The sequence below is a fragment of the Halichoeres trimaculatus genome, unplaced genomic scaffold (assembly GCF_033239565.1).
Source record: "Halichoeres trimaculatus isolate MK-OKI-2021-1 unplaced genomic scaffold, fHalTri1.1 fHalTri1_scaffold_16, whole genome shotgun sequence".
NCBI classification, from domain to species: domain Eukaryota; kingdom Metazoa; phylum Chordata; class Actinopteri; order Labriformes; family Labridae; genus Halichoeres; species Halichoeres trimaculatus.
This window is the reverse complement of record NW_027437194.1, coordinates 16,355,971-16,381,271: the sequence shown is the minus strand read 5'-3', so window position 1 is coordinate 16,381,271 and position 25,301 is coordinate 16,355,971. Positions and strand designations below refer to the sequence as shown.

The window sequence follows — 25,301 nt, the reverse complement described above, 5'->3', positions numbered from 1 at the left end:
AGACCCTGCCTGAAATATAATCTGTAAGTCTTTGATGTCAGCACTACTGTATACACGCACAGTTATGTAGGTCAGGTTCATAAAGGGTATTTCAGTCACAGTTTAAGATTTACATTGATAAAAATCTGAAATTATTCAGCCTCGAAGTGCATTTGATTCGTCTATAAAATATCCAACCTTTATCCTGTTGAATCAGACATGTACACTCAAATCTAAGATAAACAGTGCAGTATGGAAACTGGAAGAATGTTAATGAAATGCAGAGAAATCCAGTCCTTACGTGCACCTCATACATGTTTTTAAGCACGTCTGCTAACCGCACTTACACTGGTATTGTATGAACAGCACACTTGAGTGTATGAGCAGCCCATCTCGAGCCCTCTTGACTAACACAGCTCTCCCCTGCTCTTCAGTGCTAATGGCCTGATGCAGCAGCCATGAGTACATACTGCACTAATACAGAATGGAAAGCCCTGTGTTCACCTATGATGACTCTGCATGAAGACAAAAATATCCAGCCTTTTTATCTTTTCATTAAATATAATTAAAAAGCAGAATACATTCTACAAAGAACACGTAACAAGGCTGGTAGACAGTTTTATTTTTCTCTGTAGACAGAGTAAAGAGAATAATCTAATACTGACATCAAAGTTTATTTGATATTAAATTCCCTCATCAAAGATAAGCAAAATTAGTTTTTGGAAGTACTTGCAATTAGAGTATAACTACATGTGTGTGCTGTGGACTTGTGCTCTGAGAGGCTAAGAGGCTCTGAGTGTGTTTGCACGGTGCAGTGGAGGCTGTAATTCACCTGCTGTAGGGCACTGTATGTTCTCTGCTTCTCACACATCCTGTAAAGACACTGCATGAATGCACAGAGTCCACACAGACTGCATTGCAGCACTTTACTGCCCCCACCCCATCAGAGCCTGTGATATTCACTTTACATGAGTCATTGCTGTGGTATGTTTTCATGTCGTGTTATGTCCCGTTGCATGAATCTGATTTATCTTTACGTTCACATGACTCATCATGCAGAAGTCTTTGATCATGTGGTAAATCAACAGGAGAAGAAATGGAGCTGTACCTGTCTGATTAAAGTCTCTGTGAGGATAACCCGTTTGGTGTTGATTGCAGTGACACCTGTGGCAAGAATCGGTAATGTTTTATGGGATTAAGACTCTTTTCTTTGAGCACCATCACCCACCATCATAAAGACGGGATTCTTGTCAAGATGTGCATTTTTTTTAAAGTGCAGACCTTTATTTAACACTACTTTTATTTTTTCAAGGCAGCTTTTCCCAGGATGCAAAGCAACAAGGTAATGTATTTATTGTTTGAAACATAAAAACAAGCAGACTTTGTCTGTCCGTTGTGTAGTTAAGTGTCCAGAAGATGAGCAAACTGTTTAGCGTTCCCCACAGACATGTCCATAATGTGTAGTGTTAGTGAATCCTGGTTATGTCCTACCAGTGCTCATCTACCAACTCCAACCTCACCAAGCAGAGCTAACATAACCTCGCTTTTCACTTTGTTGATAGACTCTCAAGTTGGAACAGGAAGAGGAAATTTTCTTCAAGAAAAAGGACAGATCTCTCTTCTCAACTTTGTCAGTCCATGTCATCACAGGGACTTTGCTGTATGTGGATTTGCCACGCCTTCCATGTACACTGAAAAACAACATTTAGAAATCACTGATTTTGATGCTGATTAACTTATTTTGAATCTCACATTTAATAATAAATGCATCTCAGCCGTGTGAAAAGGGACAAACTTGCACTTTTTGTAGTTTTTTATACAGGTAATAAACATAAATCCACCTCCAAGATAATAATAATTGTAATTATGGCAACAGTAGAAAGGACAATTTCTAATTAGCGGGCAGGGACCTCGATTAGGACCGAGCTCATTGGCAGGCAGCCTTATGCCAACAGTGGGGAAGAAGAAGAGACTATTCTTTTTTTTAGTACCACAAAAATATTGAACCATAGACTGGAAAAAGTATCCGTGACATCACTCATCTGTATGTGACGCTAAATTTTAAAGCCCATCCTTATTTGAGGTTCTTACTCAAGAAGCAGGCTTATGGCCGAAATACACCAGATATGTCTGCAGTACGTCTCCACTCCATCACAGCAATGGATCAGATAGGTTTCCATTCAAGTCATGTATCAACATACACTGGATCTGTGTACAACATACGATGCTGGTCTGTCATGTTGCAGGTAATACGCAGCCATCCTGTTTTTGCCAGATGTGGGGTTGTGATGCACAAATTCAAAATTGAACATTGAACATGCAGCCGGTGTGAGTTGACAAACACAGTTAACACGCAACAGACCGAAGTCGGACAACAGACATATCTGGTGTATTTAGGTGTTAGAGGCTTCTCACTGGCAGCTACAGGGTGCCCACCTGTCAGTCAGGTGAGCTGTGCCTAAACTCTCTAACACAATTAAGTCAGAAAAACAGCTGCTTTGGCCCAATGTGATATTTTTTTCATAAGGCTGGAAAGTCTGTCTGCCCTGACTGGCAAGGTGAACAAGAGAGATGGAGAGAAACAGAGAATATAAAACAGTATGTTTACAGACAGACAGACAGACAGACAGGGAGACGAACAGACAAGGAGCAGCAAAAATAACAGCAGATATTAGAGGCTTAATGTAGCAATGCAAATCTCAGTTGTAGGTCCACAGCAGCAGGCAGTCTGCAATAACAATCCACAGGGACCCGAAAGACAACAGAGCACAAACCCTCCCTAAGTAGAGTTCAGTTATATAAAGGAGACATGAGGATACAGAGCAGCTATAAAGCTTTAACATTCAGTAATAGAGCACAAAGAGGAAACATAGGGCTCAATTTCTCCGTCTAACAAGGGGTGTCAGAACTTTCTGACCAAGATTCAGCTGCTCTGACATATTTGATAACCCTGAATCTACCATATGAATGCTTGATTTGATGTTCCTGGAACAAATCAAATATTAAGTGTGGTTGAAGATCCTTGTTGCATCATTCAAGACTTATGAAATCAAACCTTACCTGGCCCTCAACTGTTTCTTGATACCAGATGCTAAGTGGTCAGTTTTCTGCAGTGTTTCTTTTTTGAGAGTGATGAACAGCTACATACACTCACCGGCCACTTTATTAGGCACACCTGTCCAACTGCACGTTAATTCAAATTTCTAATCAGCCAATCATATGGCAGAAACTCATTGCATTTAGGCATGTAGCATGGTCAAGACAATCTGCTGCAGTTCAAACCGAGCATCAGAATGGGGAAGAACGGGGATTCAAATGACTTTGAACGTGGCATGGTTGTTGGTGCCAGACGGGCTGGTCTCAGTATTCCAGAAACTGCTGATCTACTGGGATTTTAACCCACAACCATCTCTAGAGTTTACAGAGAATGGTCCCAAAAGAGAAAATATCCAGTGAGCAGCAGTTCTGTGGGCCAAAATGCCTAGTTGATGCCAGAGGTCAGAGGAGAATGGACAGACTGGTTGGAGCTGATAGAAAGGCAACAGTAACTCAAATAACCACTGGTTACAACCGAGGTCTGCAGAAGAGCATCTCTGAACACAACACATCCAACCTTGAGGCAGATGGGCTACAGCAGCAGAAGACCACACCAGGTGACCCTCCTGTCAGCTAAGAACAGGAAACTGAGGCTACAATTCACACAGCAACACCAAAACTGGACAATAGAAGATTGGAAAAACGTTGCCTGGACTGATGAGTCTGGATTTCTGCTCCACATTCGGATGGTAGGGTCAGAATTTGGCGTCAACAACATGAAAGCATGGATCCATCCTGCCTTGTATCAACTGCTGGTGGTGTAATGGTGTGGGGGATATTTTTTTAGCACCCTTAGTACCATCTGAGCATGGTTTAAAGTCCACAGCCTACCTGAGTATTGTTGCTGACCATGTCCATCCCTTTATGAGCACAGTGTACCCATCTTCTGATGGCTACTTCCAGCAGGATAACGCTCCATGTCATAAAGCTGGAATAATCTCAGGCATCAAGGGTGTACAGCCGACAAATCTGCAGCAACTGTGTGATGCTATCATGTCAATATGGACCAAACTCTCTGAGGAATATTTGCAGTACCTTGTTGAATCTATGCCACCAAGGATTAAGGCAAAAGAGGGTCCAACCCAGTACTAGCAAGGTGTACCTAATAAAGTGGCTGGTGAGTGTAGATCTCTGTGATTACTCTGCTCACAGACCTGACCACTGAGAGTACCTATGTTGTGTATATGGCACACTCTCTATGGGCTGTGCTACAACATACAGGCATTATCCCAGGTGTCAGGTTTATGCTGTATGATACAGCCCTACTTTGGTATTTTAAGCTTGTAGGGAGCTTAACTAGGTCCCTCAGCAACACGTCGTCCTTCCCTTTCTCCTGTGTCATCATCTCTTTGTCCTGACCCCACCGTATGTGAGCACAGGGTTTGTATTTGTAAGCTGTTGTGTGCGAGATATATGGGCTCATGTTGCCCCAGAAAAGTATCCTGGAAGGTCTTCAAAACCTGCTTCAGACAATATTCTCAGTTACATCAAAGTTTTTTTGTCTGTTGCCAAACAAACCAGACTTTCCCTTTTTTTCTCTAACCCACCAAACAAAAGAACATAAAGTATTCATTCATATTACGCTTCACTTCCTGTGCTTGGAAACATTTGAACATCACTAATCTGACCAAAAATAGCTCAGTCAAACCAGCTCTAACATTTGTACGTCCTTTTTTTTTTTTAAATCTAACAATCATGGTCAAGCCCATCAGACAACAACACTGCCAGATGGTGCACACCAGATGTTCATGATTACTGAGAATACAAAATGATTTGAACATCATTAGCAAATAAAAAAGGAAGAGAGAGGGGGAGGTGGGTGAGAGAAATTCCTGTTTCTGGCCCACAGTCAACAGAGCAAATAGGAATGCCCTTCGTATTTTGATCCTATTGGGGGGAAAGAAGGATGGGCTAGCGGGTATTGATGTAATCACTGCTTTATAAAAAAAAAAGATGTGCTTGTATCGTGAGGGCCCAGATGTTGTTGCGTAAGAGCTTATTGAAAATAAAAGCTCTGTTGTTTAGCTTTGGCTTTCAACCTCTGGGAGCAGCAGGCCAGCTTCGGCTGCATGAATTTGAGCTGATGCCCACTGCCAGCCACGGGAGGTAAACCTCTGACCTTTATAACAGACTGTGTGCGTGGGCCAAAGGATGGAGGGACGCTCAGCTGGGCTGCGTTTGTAAACCAGAGATATTAGGCAACTTTAGCTTCATCCTCATTTAATACTGATGACGTATTATTACCTGGATTTGAATGAAAGAGGATTCACCAAACCTCATTTACTGGAAAACAGAGAGACTGTGTTAGTGATTGACCTGTAATAAAAAAAATAACATTTAACAGGTTTTGCTTAAAAACTTGCTGAATAAAATGATAATGAACAAACAGCTGGAAGGAAACAAAAATATGCGTCCATTGGATACAAGTGTTTAACACTCCTCTCTGCTTTTGTTTTGAGATCCTGTTGCCCCGTCAGACACTGCTGCATTATTAATCAGAGCAGACTCAGAAGGTTGCCAACTCATGTCACTTATCCTCCTTAAGTGCAGTGACACATCCCAGCTTTTCACTCCACTGGACATTTAAGGAAAATTACAGCTGGAGAGCAGGTTTGTAAAAGGATGCTGTCATGATATGAGCAACTTTACACTATTAATACACTGATACTACTGTGTTTCATGTTTTTTTTCTGTTAAAAATATATGTAACATATTTTTTCAGATTAAAAACATTTACAATATGTTGAGAGAGCAACATCTACATATATAAATGTATCAAAAAAAAAAAAGAAGGCATATTTAGAGATTCAACATTGAAACGTTACATGAACACAGCAGGTTGATTGCTGAAATTAGCTGGCCAAGACAGCAAGTTCAGCAACTGGGTCTTTTTTTTATTTATTTATTTTTTTGCTGTTGTTGGTGTTACATTAACACTTATATTGTCACTAGCCATTGTCATAAACAAGATACTGTGTTGTAGCCTTACTGTGTTCAGGTATGTTTTGATACTAGTCAGAAGGTGGAAACGTTGTCACACACACAAAAAAATGGTTCTGTTTAGTACTGATACCAATTGCCTGGTACCAGGCATCTGTACCGTATCAATCCAAAAGTAAAGGGTACCCAACCCTAAGCAGAGACACGGTATCATAGCTCAGAACAGGAAAACACTCAGATGAAGCAGTCTGAGCACCTGCGCAAGTAGTCGCCACCATTGAACTCTGTGTTGATTCTAACATGTACTTTGTCTTCCTGCCTGCTGTAAAATAACAAACTGCTTTTATTTCTTAACATTACAAACATCATAACAGTCTGGATAATGTTACACAAGCATAGATGTCTTATTGCCACTAAAAAATATGTGGGGGGCTAATTATTTAAATCATTGTACTGATTTAATTTTTAGATATGTAAAAATGATGTTGTTAATATTGGGACAAAAAATTTTGTTGTCTTAAGATATCAGGGGAAATTCAACAAAATCTTGAGAAAACAACTGATGTGAACTTGTTATTTCGAGGAACCGGAGAAAATAAAGTGCATTCCATCGTGACCTTTTTGGGCTTTTGTACTTTCACTATGTCAACTACTCATTCTCTCAATCTATCTTACTAAATTGCGTCATACGTTAACAAAAATAATATATACTATTCCATTCCTGTCTTCCATCTAGCACATATCACAGCATCCTAAGTGTGAGTTGGCTGGCAGACAAGTACATCCATATCACATCGCATCCTGAAACTGTACCACAGTCTTAAGTGTCTCTGAGGTACATGGGTCACACGCTGCTGGTCCTGTCCTGTCCTGTAATAAGAGAATGGAGGGTGCCATACTCAAACAAGCCCAAACACATCACATCACTGCATTACCTCAGCGATTCACTGACCTGTGCCCAAGTGCCCTTGTTTTCACAGTCATCCATTTACTGCCTGGATGAAATGAGTTCCTCTGATTTTGGAGGGGGTGGAGGGGAGATGGGTGGAGGAATCAGGTGACCGGTCACACTCCTGTGTTGCCTCAGCGAGACTATGTAGGTCACACCCTCCTTTGACTAATTAAAAATTCAGGATGGCGAGACCTGTTTCATTCTGCAGAGCTGTCAGAAATATGAGAATAACTTGAATAAAATCTCAATAATTCCAAACAAAGTTAAACTATAACTATGACTAAAACATAATAATACTAATTATATTAAAAGGTCAAGTATATATATATATATATATATATATATATATATATATATATATATATATATATATATATATATATATATATATATATACATATGTTTGACCAAGCAAGGTAAGTGATGTTCATATGTTTGTTTTAGTTAGTAGATGAGAAATGTATGGTAAACGGGTAGTTATGGGATAAGGCATTCTGTAACTACCTGCTAACAAAACATTATCCCTTACATATTACCTTCACATTTGTCCGTATTGTTATGCTACATTAGCCTAGCCTAATGTAGCATAAGTTAGTAAGTAATGTTAGAAGCAAAAGCAGAAACAAATAGCCAGCCCGGTACTAGAACATAACAGAAGGCTCTCTCGTATTTTTGTGGCTCATTAATTAGCACTTTTTATATTCATAAATCACAGAGAGAGAGTCACTAAAAGCGACCACAAACTTTTACTCAAAGTTATTTACCAGACTAAGTTATTTACCATTCATAGGTATTCCATTTCTCCATATGGTCAAGGGGAAGGGCTACACAGCCCTCGAAACACAGACATACTGGGACCTTTGTTTAAAAGGAGTATGAGAATTTTCCTATCAAACACTGCATCATCTGACATGATGGCAGAGTAGAGACCAAAGGAAGCATAGTTTTTGTTTTTTATAGTAATGACGCTCAGATTTTTATCAGATATCAGATTTACTACTCCACCTAAATTTTAAAAGAAAATTAAAGAGTAATCGCTTGGGAGAAGGCATTTGGAGGCAAATGAACAATTGTCACATTTGCCTACGGCGCAGCCAGCAAGTGGCTAGGGGTGGTGATGTAGCAAGAAGTGTATAGCATCTTATTTCCCAGTGATCCATCCTCACTCCTTCTCCTTGGCCTTCAAAACAGAGGGCCGAGGGGAAGGAGTGGGCAAAGGGGTAAGAGTACAGTTGGGATTGGCCCTTAGCCTGTTGGCAGGCAGTGACCACCTTAAGGCGTCAGGTGACTTCCCCTCTGGTTTTCCTGGTTCATTTTCTTTTGCTTGGGGTCAGATAAACAAACAAGTATTGCATCAGTGTAACAAAGGTCCAGAGCAGTGACCTCCAGGAATACATGATTCCTCTATAAACCTCATGATGGCTACCTGTTCATCTTTATGCCAAGCTAAGCAAAGCAACTCATGGCTGCAGACTCTTAACAACCAGATATGTGGAAGCGAAACTAAGCTAACACATGAATCTTACAAATTACCAGACTAATACTTTGACATGTTAACAGAACTGTGTCATCAGCATACTGACTGTGACAGAAGCTGAGTTTAATTATGTTGGCCTGATTGGCCATTAAAATTCATTTTAGCACACTGAATGTTAGCTGAACTAAAATAGAGCTCATACTCACTGTAGCAGGATGCATGCCAAGTTCTGATGTTGACTCCCTCCTCCCCCTCCTCAGCACTCTCTTTGTTCGTGTTGCTCACTTGATAACAAATGTGCCACCCTGAAGTGCTCCCCATGATGCAGGTCATGGATAATAATCCTGCTGTCTTTAATTCATTAAGCCTCATTTCTATGACGGAGAAAAAAAATTTAGGAGTAATTAAAGAGACTGTGTCTTTTTGTGTCTGTTAGAAAAGGAGGGGTGTGAGGTTTTGGGGATTTGCACCTGGGAGGAAACAAATCTATGTGCCCTACATAGAGCAGTGACACGCAAGCAATTCTTGGTTTGAAAACAAGTTCATCACGCAAACTAAAGCCAGCTGCACTCATTCAACCTCAGGATGTCATTCCAGAGAGATGAAGCTGTCATTGTCAGGCTTTAAAACATGAATTATTGGAGTAATTTGACCACATTCTGTTTGTTGTCTTATACGTTGTCATCCATTTGTAGGGATCAAAACAGCTGATGGTAGACACGGGGTGACAGAGATTTGCTGACAGTGATATGCACCATCAGCTATACCGTTCCCTCCCTCTCTTTCAATGTGTGTGTGTGCTGGACTAACTGTCTCTGCTTATTCTCAAAGCTCTCTTGAACTTTCACATCTGAGCACACCCACACTGCCCTCCTGTGGGAAAAGGGAGCATTACATATTTATAACCAGGTCTGTTCACACTTTGTCCAGTTAATTATTTTTCACTCTGAGTCCGTACAGGAGGAAATTCTGTTTAGAATTTGAACACTGACATAAGATATTGAATCACAGGCAGCCAGGTGAAGCTATTCCTGCAGTTAAACCTTTTGCAATCACATCTTTGACATGCATGGCAACAATCAGAAGCAATGCAATACCTGGAGTCAAGGTAGTCAGATGTAAGGATTATTTTTCCATACGGACCCTCCTAAATCCTGTCCTCTTGAATTTAACACAAAACGTAAGGCAATTTATGTTTCAAGGATTATTTCTTTGTTGAAATGATGCTTCTTGACAATAACTCTTATATTATATATTCATAAGAACACCTGTTAAATTCCCATTTAAATGGCGCCACATTTGTAAGGGACATGTATTTGTAGGATTCGGTATGCGAATTGTGCTCATGAAAATCTGCCAAAATCTTCTCTGCCAGTGCCAAACAGATAACTCTGCCGCTGACTCATGTTTGGTGCAGTTCGGTGGATTGGCTGATCGAAGTCCTAGATCAGGGGTGCCAAATCTGTGGCTTGCAAGCCACATGTGGCTCTGTGGTCCATTCATAAAAAAAAAAACAACAACATTATATTGTTATGAGTAGTGGTGTGCCAATCAATCTAAAATACTGAGATATTGATGCCAACGTTGTGATCAGTATTGATCAATACTTGGGCGATGGGATTGATACTTAAGTTTCAGTTTCTTTTCTCTACATCGCTAATGTGCTCATAGCTATCTAGATAGATGGAACTTAATGTCTTCAGCAGTAAAAACAGAAACTTGTCTTTGACACGGCTCCGAGTACGAATTTAGAAACATTTAAAAACACAATTTAATGTTGCTTTGGAAATTGGAAATGTATTTACTTTTAGTTTATGTCCTTTGGTTTATGTGTGAGAGGAAGCGTGTGTGTGTGTGTGTGTGTGTGTGTGTGTGTGTGTGTGTGTGTGTGTGTGTGTGTGTGTGTGTGTGTGTGTGTGTGTGTGGTGTGGCTCTTTATCTCAGACTGGTTGGCCACCCCTGTCTAAGATCAAAGAGGCTCAAAACAATAGTCAATGTCAGAATTAGCTGTTTGGCATTGGGAGAGAAGATTTGGCAAATTTTTCATGGGCACCACCCACAGACTCTGCTCTGCTGCTCATCCCTCAATGTATGCTCCTTAGAGAAAGAGATACACAGGCTTTACAATGATAAAAGATGTATTGCTAGGAAGAATTGTTACATTAAAGAAATAATCTAGAGAACACAATTTTCCTTACATTTTATGCTAATGTAATCTTAACCCTTGACTCTAAATCCTGAACCAGAACTTTTTTTTCATTTAGTTATATTTGTGGATCTACATTGAAAATTGGCGTGGGGTGATGCCCTTTTCCTCTGTGTGTTTTCAGATGGGATTAAATGTAACGTAACCTCTTTTATAGCAGAAATGTAAAATGAAGTTGACCAAATTTCTTGGAACAAATCTCCATAATTCTTACTTCCTGGCCTTTAACAACTGTGTGCACTTTTTAAAGTGATGGATGATGTGATATTATTACCTGGCAAGGGCTCATTTAAAAAGCCGACCCCCGCTCAGCTGCAGGGCTGCTGACTTCAGAGTCGGACTCTGCGTTACTGGCCGCGCAGCACGCAGGGAAACAGATGGGTAATAAGGTCACAGCAGACGTAACTCGCACTACAGCACAGACAAATTGCAGACACACCAGCTGTGCTGACTCAGGACAACATTACGCTCTGGAGAATTGAATTAAGATCTCTTTTTATTACACGGGGAGTTGTGGCTTTGTGGGTTATTTGCCTTCCGTGTGGTTATTGGAAAGGCAATGAAAAGGCCAAAAAAAAGCTACTTCATCATTTCCTTTAATGACGGATGTCCTGCTTCATTAAGGATTTTTTTTTTTACAACCTGACAAGTTTCTGTTTTTGACTTTACTATAACGGAAAAACTTGAAGGCAATGCACTGAAATCCTTATTTAAACACTTTATTTTACAATAATACTGCCTGTGTGGGCAGGTCAATAAATTATTACATTATCTTGAAACAAACAGGCACATAAACTCTTATTGTGGCTTATTCACCCAGAGATTTAAAAATCGTACTCTGTATCCCTGTAGTTTTGACTCAGAGTTGTCACTGCAATAATTACAACACCTTTCACAGTTGAAAAACCCAAAACTACACACATCCTTTAATCCACCAACATATAAACAGTACACTACCGTACAGGATTGGCGAATAAAAACCAGTGTTCAGTGCATAATGTGCATGGCATGAGAGAAGTTACATTCATCACACAGTTGATGACGTGTGGCGGCTTCAGTCTTCGGTGCCCGAGCTGTCTGCAGGGTCCGTGTTGTGTGTCAGCATGTAGTTGTCCATGTCGATGGAGGGGCAGTTGTGGATGGAGTATCGCAGTCGCTCGGCGAGGATGGCCTGGCTCGTGTAGGGGGGGAGGCGGAAGAGGAAGAAGCAGGTCTGAGCAGTGGGGAGGCCGTTGATTGGCTGAAGAAAACAAAAGAGAAATCATAAAATCAAAAAGAGGTCATAATTGATACAGACCATTATAGGCCAAATGGGTTATTACATTCGCCAAGGAGGTTATGTTTTTGGGAGAGTTTGCCTGTCTATTTGTCAATGAACAACATAACTCAAAAAGTAACAAACAGATCTTGATGAAATTTTCAGGAAATGTTCAACATAGGATAAGGAAGAAGTGATTAAATTTTGGAGGTGATCTGGATCACCATCTGGATCCAGGATTTTTTTAAAGGATTCTTTATCAATGTGAGATAGGGTCCTTTTCACCATATGTGTATATAACTCCACGATAAACGGTCAGATTGCTTCGCAAAACAATACAAGACAAAGTCACCATAATTTCTGGCGGGTGTAAAAGAACAATCCAGATCCTGGCAATATTCTGGATACTAAGATCAGGAATATGAAATATGTACTGAGTCATCATAATTTCCAACACTGTCAGGTCACAAATCATGGTATAAACTTGCAACTAACACCAAATTGTAGCAGACAGTCTGCTGAAAGGGAGTATAACATTAAAGTAGGACTAAAGTGTTGCATGACAAACACAGTATGCTTGGTGGAGGTCTGCGCTCTCTGAGTGCTTTTCTAGTCTTACAAAATTAAAAGTTGGAAGCTTGTCCTTTATTTCAATAATGACTCAAAAAATAGAAAACATGTTATGTGGTAAACTCCTTTAATCACGTATTTTCATCTGCCAGCTTCAAATGTTAATGTTCTAGATTTTTCCACTCAAAACCAGCAGATGCAAAACACCTCAAATCAACAACTGCTTTCACTTCCTCACATGTTTTTAACAGCTGTGCTTCACCTTATTTGTACTTTTCAGATTATGATGTACGATGACCTCACCCTGTCAACCTTGATGATCTGAAACTTCTGCGTGATGTCAGCCGGGTTGGAAGGCAACCTTGATCTGCCAGAGACGAACCGCAGGAAAAGCACTCGCTCCTCGTTGGTGAACTCCTCTAAGCTCTGCCAGAACCAGCCAATGAGCTGATGGCTCTCGGTGATGTCACGGTATCGCACCAGCTTCTTTAACATCTCGACCGAGACCTCCGGCAGGCCGCACACCAGCTGCTCCAGCTGCTGCGCTGTCAGCAGGGAGAGGAGGGGCACGGGGATGATGGTGGACATGCCCTCTCTGACTGCTGCCACCTGGACACAACACAACAACACGCTCGGGTACTTTGATACATCAGAGGGCGAGATAAAGGGGACAACAACAGACCAGCACACAAAGTGGAGAAGGGTGAGCACTGAGGGGAAACTGGTGGACTGACTGGTCAAAACGACTGCTTCATTTCAGAAACAGTAATGAGAGAAATGCACTTTCAAAACTGGATCATACATTTGTGATATAAAAACCAGGCTGAGAGCGAAGGTTGAGGGTTGACTACATTCATCAGTGATTATGATTAGGCATGAATCAAGAAGAGAGACTTTCTCAAGATCACCCAGAAAGTCCTCACAGTCCCTTTGGATTTAGGTACAAAATAATTGAACTTGTGCACACAAGATCACGACTGAATGGCTCAGGATTATTTTCTTGTACATGATATTTTGAGCACACAAAAACGATTTTGTGAGCCCACGTGATTCAGTCTTTATGTTTTTGGTTTTTTTTGCTGACTGGGTTCTCTGTAGGTTTCATGGTGTAAGTTTTACATTGGTACCCCTAATTTAAGTTCTCAGGTTGCATTGCTTAACTGCTGGTTGGATCATTTGTTGTTTAGCTCTTTGTCTTTGTCTCCTTTCTGTTTGGGTTATCTTTTCCTGACTGTTATAAGTTACTTTGTAAATGTTATTCTACTTCTTATTGTTATCATTCTGTTGCATGGTCCAGATATCTTCAAAATTTTTACAGACCCAGGACTTTAGGCTCCCTTTAACTTGCTATCGTTGAAATAACCTTTAAAATTCAGGCAAATTCTGTGTTTTTTTTAACTTTGATTCCAACGGCTACTATTAATTAAGACCTGAATTTTTGTTCGTAAAACAAAAAAATCAGACAGAAAACACTTTTCGTTAGATACACAGACCCCATTCAAGACTGTTTTTAAGGATAAAAAATGCAAAAGCAACAACCAACAATCCAAACCCTTGTACTTGCTGCTATATTCAGTCTGTTTGTAGTCACCACAGTAAAATCATTTTGCATGCTCAAAAAATCTGTATGGAACCATCAGTACGATTGTTTCATGGCAGCTTTAACTGGACTGCAGAGACTACATTTAGCATCATGTATCTCACAATATGCTAACACTTGTGTAATGATGCTATGAGCATAGCATGCTGGGAATCCAATGAAGGCTGATGACACATGAAATAGAGTTTTTTGTGGTCTCATGCTTACAGGTTTTACGGTTGCAGTTCAAATTGCTCTAAAATCAAACCTGCAAGTCCATCTCATGCAGTCGGTAGTCCAGAGCTCGCTCCACGTATTCATTCCTGTTTGCAAATGTAAGTGAGATGTTCTGCCCTCCAGGAACCACAGGAACCAGCCGTCCGTCTGCACTGTGAGCCATGAATGAGTCCAGAGGGATCATCTTCAGAAAGAGATAATGAGGAGAAATAAGTAAGAGAAAAAGAAGAAGAAAAATAGACGTTCTTCTACTTAAATAATTTGCAGAAACTCTCACCACATGGAAGTTATCCTCTGTGATGCCGCTGTTTTCCAGGTGGAGGATGCCCTGCAAGGTGCGGTAAGTGAGCAGGTCCACCTCCTCCAGGTCCGGTCCCCCCAGAGGCATCGAGCACAGCTGCTTCCACACCCACGGAGCCAGATGCAAGTCCAGAGGTTTCTTAGTGCGGATCGCTACGGCCATGAGGATGCCAAGGAAACGAAACTGGATCATGTGATCCTCTGAGAGTGCAGCAGGGTTTAACAAGAACCTGTGAAGATACAAAGTATGTGAACAGAAATGTGGCTTAAGAGAATGTTTTTATGTCAGGATAGTGTTACAGAAAAGATGACAAAAGAATCTGCACCTGTCAGTGTTACAGCCCACATCTGCGAAGCTGTTGGGAGTATGAATCAGAAGATCCACAACGCCAGACTGCAGCTCCTGGATGAGACACAAAGTATTGTGTGACTTAGAAAAAAAAGAAGAGAAGATTTTTTTTCTGTTGCTCTCTGACTTTTCTCTCCTACCTGACACATCTCAGTGATGGTGTCATCAAACACGCCTCCGGCATCGTCAGCTCCCTCTCCAACGAGCTTGACCTTCCAGGCTCGAGAAGGCAGCCGCAGCTCGAGGGGATTCAGACTCACCACTTGCTTGGCGATCTGCACAAAGATAGGTTTGCTCGAACGACCTCTGTGGGGGTGAGAAAGTACTAATGAAACAAACAAACCAAAAACACCAACTTAAGATACCAAAAAGTAGTCTTTAAAAGATTCTGTCTGTTCCCTCCAGCTGATTTCCCCTCACCTGACCTTTAAGGACACACAGAGCATAATGGTCATCCTCACCTGGTGGAAATCCGCTTCACAGTGATCTGTGGCCCATATGTTTTGCCCTGCGTCATCGTCCTGCCAATGGAGCGCACCAGAGGCAGAGTATTGACCTTGGGTGATAAAAGGCCTCTGAGTTCACCGCGGATGATGGCTGTGGTCCCTGAACTGTATCGTGTTGTGGACACCTGAATGGAGGGAAGGACGGGGGGTTTAATTAGGGAGAAGTAAATGAGGCGTCACGATGGAAAGATGAAGATGAGGCAGAACATTTTAACTCGCTTGAGGACTGCATTTTAAAAAGGTCAGAATGTGTAATGAAAGAGTACCGGGTTTCTTGCATCAAGGTTGAGCAGCCTCCAGGATTTGTACATGAGATCAGAGAAGTGGTGGAGGACCTGGAGGCGCAGGCTGAGAACACCGGGGCTGCAGTCTTTCAGAGTGTTGTATTGAGGGGGGACTGACTGGGGAAGGCCAAGCTGGAAGTTTCCAGAGCCACCTGGTAGTGAAAGTTATAAAAAAAAGGGTCCTGAGGGTGTCCTCTTTCGTGGGTGCGGCTGCAAAAAGGACTTAAATGCGTACCTGAGTGTTTAATGGAGGTAGAGGGGGTAGTCCATGCAGAGCTGTGACAGCGGCCGGCAGATATCTGTCTGATGTTTTTCCCCTGGAGGGATGTCACCAGCGTGGGCTCCTTAACCGGGTTGGAGTGTCCAAGGCCAAGCTGGAACACAAATAAGACGGTAACGCATGCTTCTGATGTGCAAACTTCAGAGGTTTAAATTTCATCAAGGATGTTTGTTACCTGTCCCTCGCTGTTGCAGCCCCAGGCATAGACGTCTCCAGTGGAGGACAGGGCGAGCACATGCTCACAGCCTACAGCTATGTCTTCTATGAACAAACCCTCCAGAGACGGCACCACCTGGGGGCAGGATTTATTCTTCAGCATAGAGTCTGGCAGGCCGATCAGACGCTCTGAGGAACACACAGGAGAGGGATGAGTTACACAACGCAAACACCGGTGTGCAAGAAAAATTAACAACCAAAATAAACTCTGTGTTAGGATATGGCTTTTGGTTTGTCTTTTGAGTTCAGAGTTTTGGTTTTTCTTGTGTATCTTGAGTTTCTTTGTGTCTTTAGAATTCTTGTCTTGTGTTTCCTTGTGTTTCTCTGTTAGTCTATAGTTCTTGTTACTTTGGGTTTTGGTTGATTCATGTCAAGTGTAGGTTTTTTTTTATGTTTATTGTTTGTGTTTCTGTGTTTTGGATTTATCTTGTCTTTGGCCACGTACACAAGTAGCCGGGTATTTTCAAAAGCAAATATCCTTCCTTTTTTTAAAACACTTTCGTCCACATGCAGCTGGCAAATTGACCGATAAGTGCATTTCAACCGCCAGCAGCCAATCAGAAAAAGCCCACGTCATTCAGCTGTGACGTTCGAGAACCGAAAACACTGTTTACTGGCGTCCACAAGAAACCATGAAACTGGAGTTTTCCAAAATCTTCACTTTGGTTGGAGTTTTCAGAAAACATCGTTTTTAGTGACGTAAAGCTGTGGTTTCATGTGGATGACAGGCATAAACGTATAAAAATACATGCAGTTTCCCAAATTCCCAGCTATATGTGGACATGGCCAAAGTCTCTGGGTTGCTTGAGTTCCTCTGTCAGTTCATTGTGTATCCTGTCTACTGTCATGCGTTCATTGTCTCCCGGTGTTTCTCATGCTTCTTGGTTTTCTGTGTGAGTTTTCTAGTGTTTTAGGTTTTGTTTCTTTTGTAAGAGTTATTTAATTTTAGTTTTGTTTCTTTTGACTTTAGTTTAAATAAACTTTTCTGGTTTTTCATCTGCAACTGGGTCCTCTTCCTTTGTTTCCCCCGTGGATTTTGTGACGCTCTACACACAACTTTAAAGTTCTTTGCACACTGAGTCCATTTTTTTTGTTACTAATTGACTTATTTTAAAAAAGAAATTCAGTCCCATGATATGTCAATCATGTTCGCACATTCATGCCAAAATTTTCATCAGTCATTTTATGTTATTAGAACAAGTTCGTTTTTTTTTGTGTTTTTTCACATCTGCCCAGCTTATTTCCGGGGTAGTTTGACTGTTCAGTGACACCGTTTGCTACTTGCGACATCACACTTTCACATTTTCTGTAGTTTTGGGTGATGTTTAGATGATGAATGTGTGTCCATGTGCCTGTGTGTGTGTGTACGTGCATATTTCAATCACACTGACAGCCTCTGCTCAGGATCAATTGCTTGATTATTCTGTTTTTCTCATAATGCCAATTTTCACAATTAATAGAAAAATATGTATCAGATTCAGTGCGCAAATTGTCCTTACATTAGTTTTTTTTTTTGGATTACGGATCTGAAAAAAACGCAACTAAAAAAAGAAATACTCAGTGTGCAAAGACCTTAACATTCTGCTGATGTAAACCAACAGGAAGAGAGCAGTTAAATCCAAGGTGATGGTAAAATGTACCTTGTCCAAATGTATAAACACGGCCATCACAGCCCAGGGCCACAGAAAACTGAGTCCCACAGCAGACTTTCTTGATTCCCTTGTTGCAAAGCTGCTCCACTTTCTGAAAATGAAGAAGAACTTAACATAGTTATATAACCGTTAAAGCTGGAGGTAGGATTAAGAACTGTTCCTCCAGGAGAAACCAGCAGGGAACGTAACTCACCTGTGGGTAGTATTTCGCTGTAGAGGAACCAGTTCCCAATTTGCCGTAATCACCATCTCCAAACGCCCAAACAACCATTCCATCCAGTGACAGCACCAGCGTGTGGTTGAGTCCACAAGACACCTGGGAACATTAACAAGGTTAGGTTAGAATTTAATCACGCTCCCCTTTTTGAAGACTGGTTTCAGGAGATCCATCAGTTTCTACCTGGCCCACGTGGTATCCTTCCAGTGCAGCGACCCTCTCAGGCAACATCTTGTTGGAAGTTGACCTTTGACCCAGACGACCGGACTCACCACTGCCGAATGTGAACAGCTTCCCGTCCGCGGTTACCACAGCTGAGTGCCGGAAACCACAAGCGAGCTGAGGGTTGAAGGAAAATTGTGGTTCAGTTCAAGGAAATTTTGAGTGAAACAGGTTTTTCCGTGGAAATGTAAAGGTGTATTCTGACTACAGGACCTTTCCCTGGGAACTACAAGCGTTTTAACAAAATAAGGGTCTAGATGTGGTTCCAGGGTAATACATTTACCCCTTGAAAACGCCCCTGCTCGTAGGGTAATACTTTTAAGGCTTCTTTCTTTTTTTTTTTGAACAGAAACATGGTTCAATCTCTGCCGTCCTCATGCTTTAGAGCGGTCCACTGTTTCACCAGTCGAAGCTGTTTCATTCTCATTGAAATGCTTCAATTGGCAACAGCTTTGCTTTGAGCGCTTGTCTCCTTTCAAGTGTTAACAAATCCATCTTCAGTGAAATAAAACATGATCTTTTCTCCCCCCCCTGTTGTGTCATTTTTGCTGGATGGCCTCAATTGTTACCTTACTGCGCTCTACTGATGAGGTTCAACTACCTCTACTTTTTCCTCCTTACATCACTGCTCTGATTAACATGATCTACATGGGCCACAGGAGCCATGCAGTTTCTGGGAATGTTTTACCAGAAACTAAAAGTTCTTGGGACTTCTGGTAAAAAAAAAAACAAAAAACAAAAAAAACCTTTTTTGTATGAATATGACAACATTTATGTAGAAAATCACAACTTCTTTATGTTTACCTGTGTGACGTCCTCTCCTTGTAATGCCTCTATCTGTTTGGGTCGTCTTTGCCTTTCACTGTTTCCGTGGCCCAGTTTCCCAAAATCACCATCTCCCCAACTAAACACCTCACCAGTCTCTGTCAGAGCCATGGAGTGTCCGTCAGATCCACACGACGTCACCAGATGAGTAACAACATAACCTGCACACAAATCCAAGAGGATGAATGTAAAAATATGCGTTTTTCTTGGAGGTTTTAGAGCAGATTAGCTCCTACAGCAGAGCCCTTGTTGGTTTTCGTACCTTGAAATGCAGAGATAAGAGTGGGGATGTAGAGATCATCAGAGTTCCCCTGACCCAGTCTGCCGTATTGTCCTTCTCCTACAGCCAGCACTGTCCCGTTGGACTGGACTAGGAAAGTGCAGTTTTGTCCACACACAACCTGAGAGACAAAGAGAAGAGAAAAAGTGAGAAAAATAATCAGGGACAGCAGAGACTGAGCTCTGAGTGGAAACGGTTTTTACCTGCTGTGTTTGTAACAGAGAGGGTGCAAGAGCAGGCATCATGAGGTTTGTTCCCATTCCTGCCAACTGTCCGTAACGTCCGTTTCCCCACAGGTACACCTCGCTCTTCCCACCTTGTTGCCAGTCCTGAAAATGAAAGAAGATTTAGGGGAAGTCACAGTTAAGCGTAGAGCTGACTGGAAGATAACGTCAGCAGCTGCGAGAGGTGATGAAGCTGACCTCAGGTCTGGTGGTGGCCCATGACATCAGCTGTTCATCCATCCTGAAACTCCACTTACTGTTGTCCTAAGAAAAGAAAAGGAGAGAGGTTTTTTTAACACAAGTCTACAGAATAAAAGTCATTCATCCATTTTCTAACCCAACACTGACACAGAGGTTCGAGTCTCTGCTCACCAGTGCCTTCATGAGTCCACTTCTATCCACTTCCTGAAACTCAGACCCAATGAAGGATTCTGGGAAAGCAGTACCACTAGCAATAGCCTCAGCACTGCGCACAGTGATGGCGTAGGTGGAGAGCCAGTTCCACTCTGACGGGCAGGAGTGGGGCTCAGGACTGCTGTGGTGTGGAGGCCGGGGAAAGCGGCACAAGTGTTTCTCTAAGGACAAACCGACAGTGAGGGAGGCCAGGCTCTGCAGGAAGGCGCTGTGGACCAGCTGATCACCGGCTGCCACGTGGCTCTGCATGAAGAGAGGGGATTTAAAATCAGCTGAGTCTCACAAAACAGAAGCAAAAAGATAAAGATAGTTTCAGTTCTGACCCGCTCATAGCTGTACTGTTCCTGCAGCAACAAGGGCAGCCTCTCCAGGAAGACCGCCAAACAAGGAGCTCGATTTAGACCCAGGATGTTCTGGCTTCTGAGGACCATGCGACAGGATGAGAGGACGTGATTCTGAGTGATCCAATCAGGGGTGCAGCAGATTAACAACACATCCTGGAGGAGAAAGAGCCAGAGACCAAAACTTTAAAGTGACACAAGCAGAAATACCAAAGTGTTCCTCTTGTATCATGTGTTGTGTACTTTAATCACCTTCGACCTCCCAAAACAAGCAGCTACACCCAAGTTTGGAATCCAGCTTGTGCTGACGACTGAACCCAATCCAGTAACCGTCTGTAGGACTGAACCATCCTGCACAGAGACACAGGGAGTGTAAAACTCTACAGAGAGACTCCTAAGTGTGATATCACACAATGCCTGTTTGACTTTTGTGGTTTTGTTTCCTGACCTGCAAAGACCAGATGTTAAGCAGTCCCCCAATCCCTCCAGAAACCAGAGCCAGTCCACTGGAGCAGAATGACAGAGATTTTACTGCTGTAATGTGTCCGTGTAGTACAAACACACACTTTGCACCATCCTGCTGTGAAATAGAAACACAGTAATAAGCATTAATGGTCAAAAAAGCAAAAAAAATGTGAATAAAGACATGAAAACATGATATTTAAAACAGAAAATCAGTGGTGAAAGCTCAAACAGCAGCTTCACACTGACCTTGATTTCAGTGCTTTTATCCTGGCCCGAGGGGCTGTTCAGGATGTTTGGCAAAGATACAGTGGTTCCCCCCTGTGGAAATGTCCAGACATGCACCGAGCCATTCTGACAACCACTGCAGAAATAAGGAGAGGATTAAATGACTGATGAAGATGAAAATGTACAGTATTCAACAGTGGAGGGGAATAGATGCTCTTACGCTGCCATCATGAGCCTGGGATCAGGAGCTCTGCCTGTGAGTGGACACCAGTCTGCGATGTTAACAGTGCTGCTGTGAATGAGGGAGTGGAGCGTCACCCAAGTGCCCCCAAAGCGCCCCAGTATCTTCACAACCTCTGACCTCCCCAAACAGAGGAGGAGGTGTCCCGTGGGGTCCCATTTCAGAGAACTCACGCTGTCCTGCAGTGTGGAAATAAGAAATCAGGGAGGTCAGGGAGAGACAATTTGATGCTGCGCTGGTTTCTGTGCTCTGTGCAAACCAACCTGGAACACAGACAGCTCCACAGGCTGCTCATTCTCATAGGTCTCTGTTGTGGCCAAAAGTATCTTTCCACTGGGATAGCCGACAGCAAAATGTTTGTCTTCACTGTGCCAGGCCACACACTGGGAAGCTAGGAGCAATTAGAGGAGAAGAGAGTTTGACGACAAGGACATACTTTGTAATTTAATGAGGAAGTCGGTGCTTCTGCTGCTAACATGGATACAGTGTATAAAAATATCTAAATTCCCCACTTCTTGTTTTACATGTTTTGATGTACAGACTTAAGATGAGATACAATCTCTTTTTTAGACTCTAAATCAGTTGTTTCTGACTCTCCTCTTCTTATTCTAGTTCTACGGCACAATCCTGTTTGGATGTGCACACCTTTCTACCTGTCTCTACTCTTTTGTGGGTGTGTTTTGAACAAGCGGCAACCTCCGGTCGAAGAATATGAGACAATGCGGAAGTGCTGAAATCTGCTGTTTCTCGAGTGTTTGCTTGAGGCTGGCTCCGGAAGTACCAGAAGTCACATACACATCAAGACAAAAAAAGCCATTTTCAAAGCAGAAATTAACCTAATTACAGCCTGGTTCACAACCCCTCTCCTGTCTGAGTCGCTAATTTTACTACCAGCACCCACTGTGCGGGGGGTGAATTTTTTTCTTACTCGGCCATTCAGAGGATATTAAGATCGCGAGCTCCCCCAATAAGAGGCACAGCTGAGGGTCACGTGACCGACAGGTGCCCTATAGCTGTATGCGAAGCCCTTGCCACTACCAATATGGCCGCTATAGCTGATGTGCTTCATTTTCCGTTTCAGAAACAGACGTCGGCGAGACTACGTCCATGTTTTATACAGTCTATGGTTTTGAATGCTAATTAGAAAAACCCTCAACCCTCAAGATCATGACGTTCATCACTTTCAGAACAGTGGTGAAAACACTGCTGTAGTCTAAGAACAGGATCATAAATCTGACAATACTGAACTTGCCGTAAACCATTTATTAGACAAAAAAAAAACTATGAAAATGTTGGATCAATTTTCTTCCTGGACCGAACAATTTTTAAAAAATAAACTCTTTTAGTTCTTTGTGTGTATTAAGTCTGAAAAATCTGCATGACCCAGATTCCTCCTTAAATGCATAAGATCATGTCCTCACCCTCCTTCCTGTAGCAATGGGTGAGCTCTGTGCTCTTCACATGCAGGTCAATCTCCTGCAGTGTGACCTGCAGCCAGCAGAGGGAGCCGTCCAGCCGCCCCACCAGTAAGCTCTCAGCAGGTCTGTTCTTACTGGCAGCTGGCTCCTCCAGAGTCCACAGGCTAAAAGCCTGAGCCCAGCAGAGGGCTGTGACCCGAGACACCTGAGCCTCCACGTGGCAATGAGAACCTGTGAGGTAACAGAGGAACAAGGTTTACAGAGCAGTTTAAAGTTGTAAAATCTCAGGTCCTGATTTCAGAAAGAGGGATCCAGGACTTTCTTACCCCTGATGTTCATGATGTTGATGTGTTTGTTCTCTGGAGCAGCCAAAAAGTTCCCACCTGTGCTCCAGTAAACAGGGGACGCGTGGTGACATCTACCTCCTCTCTCACTGCTTGACCTGTCCGTCTTGCTAAAGGGAGTCAGAGGAAGAAATTATAAGTAAGGAACAGAAGGTAAAGTGATTTTCCAATCCTCGCGTCCTGGAAATATTTGAATAAACCTAGTCCTCAAGAAGTGACACAAACATTCTTTGCTAATTCAGCTTTACAAAGTGAAAGTAAAATCTTATTGGATCATCCCCTCTGACCTGGTGATGCAGGAGAAGGTGGTCTGCAGCTCCACATTGCTCTGACTGATGCTCCATAGCTGCACCACCTTGTCCTGAGAGCAGGAAGCCAGTAAACTCTGATCACTGTTCCAGGAGCAGCTGATCACCTGAATACAACAGAAATACCATTATTATTTCAATCAATGAGGTATTTTTGTTGCAACAAAGCTCGAGGTCCTTCACCTTGTTGTAATGTCCTTCCAGCCTCTTGAGAGGACATTTGCGCAGATCACTGGCCAGGTCGCTGTATGTCTGGGGACGATTGGGACTCTCCCGCCCTGCGGCAGCCAGAGCCTGAACCAGCTGCTGAGCTGCCCACTGACGGTGCTTACTGGTCAGCTTGGCGGAAAGAACGCACGCTGCCAGAGCGTTCGCCAGCTCCAGAGGGCCCACTCTGGTGCTCAGGTGGGGAAGAGGGGAAGGAGGCAAGGATGGAGAAGACACCCCTTGATTTCCTGCATCTAGGTCAGACACACACAGATTTAGAAATGGGTTACACACAGGTTCTAATGAGTACACTACTGACGTGAACAACTTCCTCTCACCGTGAGCCTCATGTTCAGCTCTCTCCAAGCCGTAACAGTGAACTCCTTTTTCTGTGAGTAGGGAGACCAGACTCTGTGTGACCAGGAATGTAGAGGGAGTCTGTTCAGTGGAGTCCTTCTGCTGCTGCTGGGCTCCTTGAGCTGCTGGTGTGAGAGTGGAGCTCAGACAGCCTCTCTGCTGTGGGTCACCGATGACTCCAATGTTTACTCCTGTAGCTGCTGCCATCAGGTCCTACAGCAAACAAAAAATTTAGATTTTAGGATTCTTTGAATAAATATTCATATGCCTTAATAGGTCATAATTTCACTTTGGCTTCTCCCAAAGTCTAAAAACATGCTTTTCAACTTGATTTGTCACAATTACCTGCAGGTATGAGAGTAAGTGCTTGAGCATTTTTTGTCTCTAAATGTTAACTATGTGACAGGCTGGCCACTTGTCCAGAGTGTGCCTCACTTTCGGCAACAATGACAGCTGGGACAGACTCCAGCAAGTAAGTTTGATGTAACATACTGAAGATGTTTAAATGAGCAGGATCTTCTGAGGAGTGGCCCTTCTTCTTCTTTTTGTTTTATTTTTTTCTTCTTCTTTGATGTTTCATTGCCAATTCAAGGTGCTTTTGACAGCAGTAACTAGGGACTTTTTGAGTAGCTACATGCCTTTTGACTGCAGGGAATAGAGTCTTAATGTAGTTCTAGGGCAATAAATCAACTGAGAGGGGGTATAGGATGTGCATTATGGAAGGCAGGGCCTGCAAGCTGAACATCTGATTGGTGGGCAATGATCTTCTTTGAGCCTGATGAGTAAACTGTAAACTGTAGACCTTCAGCTGAATGCATCAGTTGGCTTTGTAATGCAACACATCCCTGGCCTGATTTGCATGATCTTCACTGGGTTTGAGGCCCTGATTCAAATGCAACAATGGGCCACAGGGAATACTTAATTCCTGGAGGAGTACATCCAGAAACGTGAAGTTCCTGGAACTTTTGGTTGAAAAGCACCTAGAGTTATCGTGCTGCAATTCATCAAATATTGTTTATTAAGTGTCAGGCTGACTGGTGAAAAACTGACCTGAGTGCAGATCTCCACCAGCTGTCTGTAAGCAGCCGGGCTGTGCGACACCACACTGCCAATAGCCGAGGAGAGAAAGCTGAGGCAGGTGGAGTTGTTTCTCTCAGATGTAAGCCCTTTCAGCCCCGGCTGTCTGTCCACACAGGTGTGAGCTCTGCCTCCTGCTGCTAGAGTCATCAAACGCACCAGGATGCGAATATCTGCCAGACCCAACGACTCCAGACCGTTTGACTGGCTGCACACAGACGCACTGGAAGGGAGGATTAAAAGAGGGGGAAGATC

At 42.7% G+C, this 25,301-nt stretch overlaps 1 protein-coding gene across 4 annotated transcripts in view; it reads right to left on the bottom strand.

The window, feature by feature from the left end:
• Positions 1-11,353: 11,353 nt before the first annotated feature.
• Positions 11,354-25,301, bottom strand: part of LOC141805950 (putative E3 ubiquitin-protein ligase HERC1) — a 43,302-nt gene continuing 29,354 nt past the window's right edge. For 3 of the 4 annotated variants that reach the window (XM_074691216.1, XM_074691219.1, XM_074691218.1), the window contains 30 exons: positions 25,020-25,269; positions 23,951-24,182; positions 23,589-23,866; positions 23,385-23,512; positions 23,080-23,207; positions 22,757-22,984; positions 21,599-21,726; positions 21,315-21,514; positions 21,116-21,230; positions 20,853-20,984; positions 20,657-20,755; positions 20,387-20,560; positions 20,022-20,306; positions 19,848-19,913; positions 19,629-19,754; positions 19,408-19,546; positions 19,125-19,306; positions 18,282-18,437; positions 18,075-18,197; positions 17,870-17,972; positions 16,189-16,358; positions 15,969-16,107; positions 15,716-15,885; positions 15,405-15,574; positions 15,084-15,249; positions 14,921-14,997; positions 14,572-14,824; positions 14,326-14,478; positions 12,782-13,087; positions 11,354-11,890 (listed from right to left, as the gene is read on the bottom strand). In XM_074691216.1, the coding sequence (XP_074547317.1) occupies positions 11,705-11,890; positions 12,782-13,087; positions 14,326-14,478; positions 14,572-14,824; positions 14,921-14,997; positions 15,084-15,249; positions 15,405-15,574; positions 15,716-15,885; positions 15,969-16,107; positions 16,189-16,358; positions 17,870-17,972; positions 18,075-18,197; positions 18,282-18,437; positions 19,125-19,306; positions 19,408-19,546; positions 19,629-19,754; positions 19,848-19,913; positions 20,022-20,306; positions 20,387-20,560; positions 20,657-20,755; positions 20,853-20,984; positions 21,116-21,230; positions 21,315-21,514; positions 21,599-21,726; positions 22,757-22,984; positions 23,080-23,207; positions 23,385-23,512; positions 23,589-23,866; positions 23,951-24,182; positions 25,020-25,269 (5,062 nt within the window). In that variant the 3' untranslated portion in view covers positions 11,354-11,704. The remainder of the gene's footprint in view (positions 11,891-12,781; positions 13,088-14,325; positions 14,479-14,571; positions 14,825-14,920; positions 14,998-15,083; positions 15,250-15,404; positions 15,575-15,715; positions 15,886-15,968; positions 16,108-16,188; positions 16,359-17,869; positions 17,973-18,074; positions 18,198-18,281; positions 18,438-19,124; positions 19,307-19,407; positions 19,547-19,628; positions 19,755-19,847; positions 19,914-20,021; positions 20,307-20,386; positions 20,561-20,656; positions 20,756-20,852; positions 20,985-21,115; positions 21,231-21,314; positions 21,515-21,598; positions 21,727-22,756; positions 22,985-23,079; positions 23,208-23,384; positions 23,513-23,588; positions 23,867-23,950; positions 24,183-25,019; positions 25,270-25,301) is intronic. The other variant, XM_074691217.1, reaches the window with a different exon arrangement.